The sequence below is a fragment of the Puma concolor genome, chromosome A2 (genome assembly GCF_028749965.1).
Source record: "Puma concolor isolate L17-30 chromosome A2, mPumCon1.1.hap2, whole genome shotgun sequence".
NCBI lineage: Eukaryota > Metazoa > Chordata > Mammalia > Carnivora > Felidae > Puma > Puma concolor.
Window position 1 is genome coordinate 83,153,810 of NC_141668.1, and position 13,357 is coordinate 83,167,166.

The 13,357-nt window shown below is 35.8% G+C and overlaps 1 protein-coding gene across 10 annotated transcripts in view; it reads left to right on the forward strand.

Moving 5' to 3' along the window:
• PCLO (piccolo presynaptic cytomatrix protein) overlaps positions 1-13,357 on the forward strand; it is a 426,447-nt gene that overhangs the window by 261,128 nt on the left and 151,962 nt on the right. For all 10 annotated transcript variants that reach the window (XR_015248050.1, XR_015248051.1, XM_086696804.1 and 7 more), the window contains exon 7: positions 9,950-12,137. Coding sequence is in view for 8 of the 10 variants with exons in the window: in XM_086696804.1 (XP_086552930.1) it covers positions 9,950-12,137 (2,188 nt within the window). In the remaining 2 variants the exon portion in view is untranslated. The remainder of the gene's footprint in view (positions 1-9,949; positions 12,138-13,357) is intronic.

Sequence of the window (13,357 nt, forward strand, 5' to 3'; positions counted from 1 at the left end):
ATTATCTAAAAGTAAAGGGCGGGCACCTGGGTGGCTCAGTCCATTGAGCGTCTGATTTCGGCTCAGGTCATGATCTCACGGTCCGCGGGTTCGAGCCCCGCGTCGGACTTTGTGCTGACAGCTTGGAGCCTGGAGCCTACTTCAGATTCTGTGTCTCCCTCTCTCTCTGCCCCTCCCCTGCTCATGCTCTGTCTCTCCCTCTCTCTCAAAAATAAACACATGAAAAAATTTTTAATAAAAATAAAAAATGAAAGTAAAGGGCCTTCATAAGAACCTTTCCTACTTAAAGAACAAGCTTGAAAACCCAAGATACTATCACGATGAACACTGATTTTCAACTTTCTCTATTTATGAAATGAAAAATACACTCCTGTGTCTCTCTAGTGGTACAGTAGTCTAGAAGTATATCTCTGATATTGACACCAAGGGCTATTTAGCAAAAAACAAGTAGTTTCTTCATACAGCACCCTAAAAGATATTACAGATTTACAAGTTCTTTGAGAATCACGTTTAGTTAAGTTTATTTTATCTCATGCCTCTTACTTCTGTGCCTTTAGTATCTAGAACATTGCATTTTAGAATGACACTTAGCAACTCCTGAAATAAATTAATAGGTTGAATTTTGCCATATTTACTATATATAGCAATCCGTGAACAATTTTGGTCTAGCATCTATTTTTAGGTCGTTCAGCTCTTTGGAAAAATAGATTTCCTTCTTTTCTCACCTTTAGATTGAGCTTAGATTATTTTTACAAGGAGATAATGTGCATGCATGTATTTAAAGTCTGTGGGATAGTGTGTCCATATACCTTACCTATTGCTATTTTTATTAATAGCCCTGACACCTCAGAACAATAGAAATTCCCTTCCTTTGCTATATAAGATGCATGTTACAAATGGACTCCCCCGAGAAGAATGTTGTTTAAAATAACTTTGGACAGAAAAACTTATCCTGGAGTTTATTTGCTTGCTATCACAGTCACCTCCTAGGTCTTGCAATCGAAATTAGCTATTCTTCGAGTCCCCCTTCAACCTCCATCCATTCTGTTGTGAGGACTTACTGTTCCTTTCCCTTGCTTCACTCTTTGCACCAGCTATTTTAAAATATTTTAAATTTATATATGCAGTACAATATTTTTTTTTAGATGAAGTGCACCGGATCCATCTAAAAACAACTTTTGCCAAGCTAGTCATCAAGGAACATCTTATTAAATACCAAGACTTTTCCAGATTTTTGTCATCATCTCTAATCATGGCCTCAAACTACATCATCTTTAATCATGATAACTTTTCTTTTATACATCTCTGGATTTTTTTCTAAATCATTTTGTTTTGATTCTCTGTTTTGGGATTCTATACTCTTATTTTACAATACATTGATTGGTTTAGAATTAAATAACCAGCTTAGAGGTTATTTATGGTCTTGAAAGACAGTTTTGTTTTTTGTTTTTTTTAATTATAAGTTGCCCAGACATCATTTCAAATTCTCTATTATATTTCTGTCTGCACTCAGGGATAATTACTAATCTAGACTCTATACTTGTTTTAACTCATTTATTCCTTAGATGAACTAATAATATAAGAATAAAAAGTAACCTCCTTTCACATGTAAGAAAACTGAGGTCCAGGGAGTTTAAGCAACCTGCTAAAGACCGCACAGCCAGTAAAACAATAAAGCTGGGATTGAAACTGAGTGACTGCCCTGAGAGACTTAACCTTTCAATCACTGTGTTATACTTTGATTTGGGAGGAATATGGCTGAGACCTTGACAAGTCTTCAACCTTCTGACTATTTTTATAGTCAGAGTTAAAACTATTTTGTTACCAAGCAGAGAATAGCAAAGCTATTTAGATTTGTGGGGACTGAATGGTCAGCTAGGCTAACTTACTAAGTATCCACCTTCTTCCAACCAGCTTTGTCTCTCACTTCCATGACTCGCATCTATGGGTCACGAAATATTAATAAGCAAAAGTCCTGGATCATTAAATATTTGCAACCCTGGAGGATAATTAGAAATCCCCAAAACCTGGAATGCTTCTTTAGCCTATGACTTTATTTAAAAAAAAAAAAAAAAAAGAAAAAAAAAAAAAAAACATGAGTTTGACTAGAGCCTATTCTCTCAAGTAAGAATTATAAACTATTAAAGGTAAATTAGGAAAAAAATTACATGTATGAACGGTGAATAATAAGAATTAATATGATTCTTCAAAGTTTTATTTTTCCTAAGATTACATACATACTCTCATTCTACTCACTGAATTGTGAGGAATTCAGTTCTTGACTCCAAAGCTTTAAAAACAATTCAAGTTCTTACGTTAACCTTTTATTTCTTCTTTCTTTCCTTAACAAGAGTATATGCACCCATTTCGTAATCAGAAGCCATATGATAGCGACCAAGGTTTATGAGTATTTCTTTTTTTTTTCTTTTTTAAAAAATGTTTTATTTATTTTTGAGAGAGAGAGTGCAAGCAGAGGAGGAGCAGAGAGAGAGGGGGACAGAGGGTTCAAAGCAGGCTCTGCGCTGACAGCAGTAAGCCCACTGTGGAACTTGAACTCATGAGCCATGAGATCATGACCTAAGCCAAAGTTGGACGTTCAGCCGACTGAGCCACCCAAGCACCCCATGTTTCTGAAATTTAAAATATTTGGATGTATATTCGCAATGAAGAAATGTTGTGAGTTGGCGAAATATGGTGGAGTGATTCTAAAATTGTAGCTTGTTCCTCATCACAGAGGAATCTCAAAGAATATGGGGAATTGGAGCCGCAAAAGCAACTATTTGGCCCATAATTTATTCTCTCTCACTTTCAATTATTTTCATTTGTTTAATACTAACAATTAAGTCATAGGGTTGTTATGAAGATGAAATGAGACAAATAAATGTAAAATATCTGTTCCATGTTGTAGGCATCTATTAATTTAAATAAAGGGAGCAGAACAATTATAACACAAAGCAGATAAAAACACCAAGGAAATGAATTTGGAAATGATAAAAGGACAGTGAAAGCATAGGATCTTTCATTGGTCTAATCATTTAGATATATAATTCTCATATACTTCCTATTATTTTTCTGCTCTCAGTATTTGATAACTGGGATAAGGAGAGAATTAAGGTCTTTGGATTATTAGTAAGAAAATGGGGGGAAAAAGCAGTTTATAAAGAATATGCAGCTAGAAACCAGAAGACTTGAGATATAGTTGTGAATATGCTATTAAATGTTTGGGTAACTTTGTTTACATCAGTTTATTTTTTGTTTGTTTCAAGTTTTTATTAAATTCCATTTAGTTAACATACAGTGTTATAATAGTTTCAAGAGTAAAATTGAGTGAATCATCACTAACATATAACACCCATTGCGTATCACAGCAAGTAGCCTCCTTAATATCCATCACCCTTTCAGCCTATCCCCCACTAACCTCCCATCCAGAAACCTTCAGCTTGTTCTCTATAGTTAAGATTCTGTTTCATGGTTTGTTTCTTGCTTCCCCCTCCACCACATGTCCATCTGTTTAGTTTCTTAAATTTTACATATGAGTGAAACCATATGGTATTTGTCTCTCTTTGACTTATTTGCTTAACATAATACACTCTAGCTTCATCCATCCATGTCGTTGCAAATGGCAAGATTTAATTCTTTTTACATGGCTGAGTAATACTGCATTGTGTGTGTGTGTGTGTGTGTATGTACGTATATATATGTATGTGTGTGTGTGTATATGTATATATATATATATATATATATATATATATATATATATATATATATATATGCAACTTCATCATCCATTCATCATTTGCTGGACATTGGGCTCTTTCCATACTTTGACTATTGTTGACAATGCTGCTATATACATCAGGATGCATGTGTGCCTTCAAATCAGTATTTTTGTATCCATGGGGTAAAAGTACAATTGCTGGATTGTAGGGTAGTTCTATTTTTAGTTTTTGAAGAACCTCCATACTGTTCTCCAGAGTGGCTGCCCCAGTTTGCATTCCCACCAACCCCTTTTTTGCATCCTCATCACATCTGTTGTTTCCTGAGTTGTTCGTGTTAGCCATTCTGACAGGTGAGGTGGTATCTCATTGTGGTTTTGATTTGTATTTCCCTTATGATGAGTGATGTTGAGAATCTTTCCATGTGTATGTTAGCCATCTGGATGTCTTTGGAAAAATGTCTGTGTATGACTTCTGCCCATTCCTTTATTTGATTATTTGCTTTTTGGGTGTTGAGTTTTATAATTTTTTATGGATTTTGGATACTAAACCTTTATCACATGTGTTATTTGCAAATATCTTCCCCATTCCATTGGTTGCCTTTTACTTTTGTTGATTGTTTTCTTCGCTATGCAGAAGGTTTTTATCTTAATGAAGTCGCAGTAGTTCATTTTTGCTTTTGTTTCTCTTGCCCCTGGAGACATACCTAGTAAGAACTTGCTACGGTGGATGCAAAGATGTTGCTGCCTGTGTTCTCCTCTAGGACTTTGATGATTTCCTGTCTCACCTTTAAGTCTTTCATCCATTTTGTACTTATTTTTGTGTATGGTGCAAGAAAGTAGTCTAGTTTCATTCTTTTCCATGTGGCTGTCCAGTTTTGCCAACACTATTTATTGAAGACACTGTCTTTTTTTCCATTGACTATTCTTTCCTGCTTTGTTGAAGATGAGTTGATCAAATAGTTATGGCTTCATTTCTGGAATTTCTATGCTGTTCCATTGATCTCTGTGTCTGTTTTTGTGCCAGTACCATACCATCTTGATCACTATAGTTTGCAATATAACTTGAAGTCTGGAATTGTAATGCCTTGCAGGTTGCTTTTCTTTTTTCAAGATGGCTTTGGCTATTCAAGAGGTCTTTTGTGTTTCCATACAAATTTTAGAGTTGTTTGTTCTAGCTTTCTGAAAAATACAGGTGGTATTTTGATAGGGATTGCATTAAATATGTAAATATGTACATTCACCTCGGGTAGTATAGCATTTTAACAATATTTGTTTTTCCAATCCATAAGCATGGAATGTTTTTCAATTTCTTTGTGTCTCAATTTCTTTCATAAGTATTCTATAGTTTTCAGAGGGCCTATCTTTTACCTCTTTGGTTAGGTTTATTCCTAGGTATCTTATGGTTTTGGGTGCAGTTATAAAAGGGATCGATTCCTTGATTTCTCTTTCTGCTGCTTCATTATTGGTGTATAGAAATGCAGCAGATTTCTGTGCATTGATTTTGTATCCTGCAACTTTACTGAATTCGTGTATCAGCTCTAGCAGGCATTTGGTGCTTTTGGGTTTTTGTTGCTTTCGGGTTTTCTACATAGAGTATTATGTCTTCTGTGAATAGCGAAAGTTTAACTTCTTCCTTGCCATTTTGGATGCCCTTTTGTTTCTTTTTGTTATTGATTGCTCAGGCTAGGAATCCCAGTACTGTGTTAAATAACAATGATGAAAGTGAGCATCCTTGTCTTGTTCCTGATCATAGAGAGAAAGTTCTCAATTTTTGCCTATCGAGGATGATATTAGCTGTGGGTCTTTTATATATGGCCTTTAAGATGTTGAGGTATGTTCTCTTTATCCCTACTTTATTGAAGTTTTTTATCAAGAAAGGATGCTGCACTTTGTCATATGCTTTTTCTGAATCTATTGAGAGGATCATATAGTTCTTATCCTTCCTTTTATTAATGTAATGTATCTTATTGATTAATTTGTGAATATTGAACCACCCTTGCATCCCAGGAATAAGTTCCACTTGATCATGGTGAATGATTCTTTTAGTGTAATGTTGGATTCAGTTTGCTAGTATTTCATTGAGAATTTTTGCATCTATGTTTATCAGCGATATTGGCTGATTCTCTTTTTTAATGCATTCTTTGGTTTCAGAATGAAGGTAATGATGGCCTCATAGAATGAGTTTGGAAGTGTTCCTTCCATTTCTACTTTTTGGGATAGTTTGAGAAGAATAGGTACTAATTATTATTTAAATGTTTGGTAGAATTACCCTGGGAAGCCATCTGGCCCCAGAATTTTGTTTATTTGGTGATTTTTGATTACTGATTCAATTTCTTTACTGGTTATGGATCTGTTCAAATTATCTATTCTTCCTGTTTCCATTGGTAGTTTATATGTTTCTAGGAACTTATCCATTTCTTCTAGATTGCCCAATTTGTTGGCATGTAACTTTTCATAATATTCTTTTAAAATTGTTTGTATTTCTGTGGTGTTGATTATAGTCTTACCACTCTCATTTATGATTTTATTTAGTCCTTTCTCTTTCCATTTTGAATAAGTTTGGCTAAGGGTTTATCAATGTTATTAATTTTTTCAAAGAACCAGCTCCTGGTTTGATTGATCTGTTCTACGGAGTTTTTTGTTCCTTTGTTTTTCATTCATTTCTGCTTCAATCTTTATTATTTCCCTTCTTCTTCTGGCTTTATTTAGGCCTCATTTGTTGTTCTTTTTCTAGCTCCTTTAGGTGTAAAGTTAAGTTCGGTATTTGATATTTTTCTTTGCTTCTTTTTTCTTTATAAATAGTTTTAATGTTTATTTATTTTTGAGAGAGAGACAGAGTGTGAGTGTGGCAGGGGCAGAGAGAGAGGGAGACACAAAATCTGAAGCAGGCTCCAGGCTTTGAGCTGTCAGCACAGAGCTTGACATGGGGCTCGAACTCACAGACTGCAAGGCACCCCTCCACGTATTTTTTTAAATTATTTTTTTTTAATTTCTTCTTTTAACTTTCTGGTTGACCCATTCATTTTTTAGTAGCATATTCCTTAACCTACATTTATTTGTGGTCTTTCCAAATTTTTTTCTTGTGGTTGACTTCAAGTTTCATAGCGTTGTGGTTGATGCATTGTATGATCTTATTCTTTTTGTACTTGTTGAGGCCTGATTTGTGACCTAGTATGTGATCTATTCTGAAGAATGTCCCATGTGTACTTGAAAAGAATTTGTATTCTGGGGCCCGTGGATGGCTCAGTTGGTTAAGTGTCTGACTTGGGCTCAGGTCATGATTTCACAGCTTGTGAGTTGGAGCCCCACATTGGGCTCTGTACCGAGAGCTCAGAGCCTGGAGCCTGCTTCAGATTGTGTGTCCCTCTCTTGCTCTGGTCCTCCCCTGCTAATGCTCTGTCTCTCTCTCTCTCTCAAGAAAAAAAAAAAAAAAAGAATGTGTATTCTGCTGCTTTAGGATTAAGTATTCTGAATATGCCCCTTAAGTCCATCTGATCCTGTGTGTCATTGAAAGCCATTGTTTCCTTGTTGATTTTTCTTTTTTTTTTTTTTTTTTCTTCCCTTGTTGATTTTTCTGCTTGGATGATCTGTGCATTGGTTTAAGCAGAGTGCTAAATCCCCTACTATTGTTGTATTATTATTAAAGAGTTCCTTTTTGTTTGTTATTAATTGTTTTATATATTTTGGTGCTCCAGGTTGGGAGGTGAATATTTACAATAGTTAGATCCTCTTGTTGTATAGATATAGTGCCCTTCTTCATCTCTTATTATAGTCTTTGGTTTAAAATCTAGTTTGTCTGATAGAAGTATGGCTACTCTGGGATTCTTTCGATATTCATTGGCATGATAAATGGCTCTCCATCCCCTCACTTTCAGTTGCAGATGTCTTTAGATCTAAAATGAGTCTCTTGTAGGCAGCCTATAGATGGTTGTTGTTTGTTTATTTATTTGTTTGTTGTTTTTAATCCATTCTGACACCGTGGTCTTTTGATTGGAGCATGTAGTCATTTTACATTCAGAGTGATTATTGTTAGATATGTAATATTTAGTGCCATTTTATTACTTGTTTTGTATTGTTTCTGGAGACTTTACTCTCTTCCTTTCTAGCCTTTGTCACTTTTGGCCTTTCCTTCCTGCTCAGAGTCTCCTTTAATATTTCTGGCAGGGTTGGTTTAATGATCACAAACTCCTTTAGTTTTTGTTTGTCTGGAAAACTCTTTGTCTGTCCTCCTATTCTGTATGACAGCCTTACCACATAGAGTATTCTTGGCTGCACATTTTTCCAATTCAGCACATTGAATATATCATGCCACTGCCTTCTGGTTTGCCAAGTTTCTGTGGAAAGATCTCCTGTTAACCTTATTTGTCTTCTCTTATAAGTTAAGGGCTTCTTTTATCTTGCTGCTTTTAGGATTTTTCTTTATCTCTATATTTGGCAAATTCAACTACTATATGTCTTGGTGTTGTCCTGCTTTTGTTGATTTTGATGGGAGCTCTCTGTGCCTCCTGGATTTGAATGTCTGGTTCCTTCCCCAGATTATGCAAGTTTTCATCTGTAATTTCCTTAAATAAACCTTCTACCCCCTTTTTCCCTCTCTTCTTCTTCTGAGGCTCCTATGATACAAGAGTTATTATGCTTTATGGAGTCACTGAGTTCTCTAAGTCTATATTCGTGATCTAATGTTATTCTTTCCCTCTTTTCAAATTCATTATTTTCCATAATTTTGACTCTTATATCACTTATTCATTCCTCTATTTCTTTCATCCTGGTTGTTATACCATTTGGTTTCAATTCTTGGCTATTTTACTTTTCATATTGGCCTAGCCTTTAGGTCTTTTACCTCTGCAGCAAGGGACTCCCTGGTGTCTTCTATTCTTTTCTCAAGCCCAGCTAGTATCCTTATGGTTGTTGCTTTAAATTCTGGATCAAGCATGTTATTTATATCTTTTTTTATTAGATCCCTAGTCATGACCTTTTCTTGTTTTGTTTTGTTTTGTTTTGTTTTTTTCTTTTGGGATGAGTTCCTTCTGTCTTGGCATTTTGTCTAGGTCTCTGTCTTCTTCACTGTGTTAGGAAATCGTGTTTGTTTACATCAGTTTATTGGAAATGATGTGTCACATCTTTTGATATTTTAAAATTGTATGATTCTCAAGGCCAGTGATTTTGTATAATGCAAGTTTATGACAAACCAAATGAAATCAAATATATCTAACAGTTCATCAACAATACACCTTATCTGGTTTAAAAAAAAAAACTACAGTAGTTTTTTTTTGTTTGTTTGTTTGTTTGTTTTTTTTATAGCAGTCAGTTCCTTTGCTTCATGTATTAGTTGTAAAAACATTAAGAAGCTAAAATTACTGGGGCGCCTGGGTGGCTCACTTGGTTGAGCGTCCAACCTCAGCTCAGGTCATGATCTCACAGTTTGTGAGTTCAAGCCCCGTGTCAGGCTCTGTGCTGACAGCTCAGAGCCTGGATCCTGCTTCAGATTCTATGTCTCCCTCTCTCTGCCCCTTCCCTGCTCATGCTCTGTCTCTCTCTGTCTCTCAAAGATGAATAAATGTTAAAAAAAAAAAAAAGAAGCTAAAATTACTTAAGAATAATAAAATTTTAAGAAAATATAAGACACAGATGGTCATGAAAATATTGAAATATTAAATAGAAAATTAGTTCAGATTACTCTTTTCGGGAAAAAAAGACATTGGAGATTTGAAGATTTCCTTTCAAAACATTTCGTGATTGGAATAGGAAGGACAGCCACTCTTGGTGGGTAAAGTAGTAATGAGAAGATAGAAATAATTGAACTTAACAGTGGTAAATGTGCATCTTCAACAAATGCAATTTAAAATTTAGACAGCTAACACATATACTCTGGGAATACATTTAACAAATAGTTTTATGTATACTAATAGGATGAAAAATGGGCTTCTAGAATTCTCTCAAGAGTCTAACTAAAATCTAAGTCTGCCTAGCAATGAGTTCCATGCTTGATTTCAAAACTCACTGCTAATGTCACAGAAGTTACAATAATAATTAACCACTTTACCAAGAAAGGAAAAACTGTTTTTCATTTAATTGTATTGGTGACTAATACTTGAAATAATGTATAAAATTTTTGTCTTATGCTGTCATAGCTAAAACATACACAAAATCATTTTAATCTAAAATGTAAATTATAAAGTTGTTAAAATATTTTTCCCTTTATAATAAAGTTCTATTTTTGTTTAATTATAGACAAAAGGTTCTCAAACCATGACACCTTCTGGCTCCCAGAAAAAAGTTAAGAGAACTCTGCCAAACCCACCTCCCGAGGAGACCTCCACAGGCACTCAGTCAACATACAGCACAATGGGCACAGTTTCCAGGAGAAGGATCTGCAGAACCAACACAATGGCACGGGCCAAGATTCTCCAGGATATAGACAGAGAGCTTGATCTTGTAGAGAGGGAATCTGCAAAGCTTAGAAAGAAACAAGCAGAACTTGATGAGGAAGAAAAGGAGATCGATGCCAAGTTACGGTACCTGGAAATGGGAATTAACAGGAGGAAAGAGGCATTATTAAAGGAGAGGGAAAAGAGAGAGCGTGCCTACCTCCAGGGAGTAGCTGAGGATAGGGATTATATGTCTGACAGTGAGGTGAGCAGCACCCGACCCACCAGAATAGAAAGTCAGCATGGCATAGAGCGACCAAGAACTGCTCCCCAAACTGAATTTAGTCAGTTTATACCACCGCAAACCCAAACAGAATCTCAACTGGTTCCTCCTACGAGTCCTTATACACAATACCAGTATTCTTCCCCTGCTCTTCCTACCCAAGCACCCACCCCATATACCCAACAGTCCCATTTTCAGCAACAGACTTTGTACCATCAGCAAGTTTCACCTTATCAGACTCAACCAACATTTCAAGCTGTGGCAACAATGTCCTTCACACCTCAAGCTCAACCTACACCAACCCCACAACCTTCTTACCAGTTGCCATCACAAATGATGGTGATACAACAGAAGCCAAGGCAAACTACATTATATTTGGAGCCCAAGATAACTTCAAACTATGAGGTAATTCGCAACCAACCCCTGATGATAGCACCTGTTTCTACTGATAATACGTATGCTGTTTCCCACCTTGGGAGTAAGTACAATAGCTTAGACTTGAGAATAGGATTGGAGGAAAGAAGTAGTATGGCAAGCAGTCCAATATCAAGCATATCTGCAGATTCTTTCTATGCAGATATTGACCATCATACTCCACGAAATTATGTCCTAATTGATGACATTGGAGAAATTACCAAAGGAACAGCAGCATTAAGCACTGCATTTAGCCTTCATGAAAAGGATCTGTCAAAAACAGACCGTCTCCTTCGATCCACTGAAACACGTAGGTCTCAAGAAGTGACGGATTTCCTGGCACCATTACAGACTTCCTCCAGATTGCATAGTTATGTGAAAGCAGAGGAAGATCCCATGGAGGATCCTTATGAGTTAAAGCTTCTGAAACACCAGATTAAACAAGAATTCCGTAGAGGAGCAGAGAGCTTAGATCACCTTGCTGGTCTTTCCCATTACTACCATGCTGATACTGGCTATAGACATTTTCCAAAATCCGAAAAGTACAGCATCAGTAGACTCACACTTGAAAAACAAGCAGCAAAACAACTACCAGCAGCCATACTTTATCAAAAGCAGTCAAAGCATAAGAAATCACTAATTGATCCTAAAATGTCAAAATTTTCTCCCATTCAAGAAAGTAGAGACCTTGAACCTGACTATACAAGCTATATGACTTCTAGCACCTCATCTATTGGCGGCATTTCTTCCAGAGCAAGGCTTCTTCAAGATGATATCACTTTTGGACTCAGAAAAAATATTACAGACCAACAGAAGTTTATGGGCTCATCCCTTGGAACAGGACTGGGCACATTGGGAAGTACCCTACGTTCAGCTTTGCAGGATGAAGCAGATAAGCCATACAGTAGTGGCAGCAGGTCCAGACCTTCTTCCAGACCTTCGTCTGTCTATGGGCTTGATTTATCAATTAAAAGAGATTCTTCCAGCTCCTCCCTAAGACTGAAAGCTCAAGAGGCTGAAGCTCTAGATGTTTCCTTTAGTCATGCTTCACCTTCTGGCCGAACTAAGCCTACCAGTTTACCAATTAGCCAGAGTAGAGGAAGAATACCAATTGTGGCCCAGAATTCTGAAGAGGAAAGTCCACTCAGTCCTGTTGGCCAGCCAATGGGAATGGCCAGGGCTGCAGCTGGGCCCCTGCCACCAATATCTGCAGACACTAGGGATCAGTTTGGATCAAGTCATTCATTGCCTGAAGTTCAGCAACACATGAGAGAAGAATCACGAACTAGAGGCTATGACCGTGACATAGCGTTCATCATGGATGACTTCCAACATGCCATGTCAGACAGTGAAGGTAAATTGGGCCTCAACCTACCTTGTTACTCTCAAAACTCAAACTCTTATTTTTCTGCATGTTTAATTTTCCTTCTCCAAGGATGTATTCTACCTTTTTTAGTGCGTCTTTTGCATGTTTACTTCAATTTTATTTCTTGTAAATGGAAATTTGATCTTGTGTATAGATTTCCTAGCATGCTTTTCTTTATTTCCTTTTAGTTTATTATTTTACTGTTGTTTCTTGATTGTTTGCTTGATTTGTTTGGCGTCCACTTTTCCAAAACCATTATTAAGTAATTGTGTCAATAAAATATGGTCATCCCTTAATTCCATAGCTGGAAAGTTTTTCATTGTATGTTTCTTTTATTTTTTAAAAAAATGCATTTCTAAATATACTGGTCAGTTTATTTCAGTTTGTGGAAGTATTAAGATTTAGAGCTATTAAGTACTATTCTGCTAGACTTTGTAATAGAAAAGTACTTATGTTATTTTTGTGATATCATTGTTTATTAATTCAGAGAATGTTCTCTTTTTGAGACTCGTTGGCTAAGGACCTGATATTAACATAATGTAAATTTTATAATTCTCCTTAAATAAAAGATTCATATTTTATTTCTCTCACTATGAATATCGTAATTGACAAGTTTGTGCATTTTGCATTACATAACTAGAAAACTTAGCACTAAATATGATATTAACAATAAATAATCATAGCAGTATGCAGGAAACATTATTTAGATTTAGAATAAAATATTTGTACACTAAGTTTGTGACAAGGGAGGAGACTTACAGGAATACAAAGTGTCCTTTCCATGCCAAGAGGACTCATGACTTTCGGTTCTTTTTTCTCCCTCCTCTATAGTTTACATTTGAACGTAGGTATGATTTGAGTCCTGAAAATAAGACATTTCTCATCAAATAAAAGCATTATTATTTCATGCCTTTGAAGACTGTAGAGCACTAAGCTAACATGAACATCTCATCTTTTAAACCTGACATTTTCAGCAAAGACTCACAGGAAAATAAGTGTTCATGAAAAGATTTTTCTTTCTACTTCTGTTATCTAGACACTGATACGATTTTAGAAATTCAAATCTAGATTTAAAAAGATTAAATGACTGAATCTGAAAGTGGACAGACTCCTCTTAGTGAAATTCCAACAGACTAGTTACTTTCTGACTTATTTTCTTCTCTACAGGCTATTGGATTGACCATTTTTATTGATAATTATTCAATTAA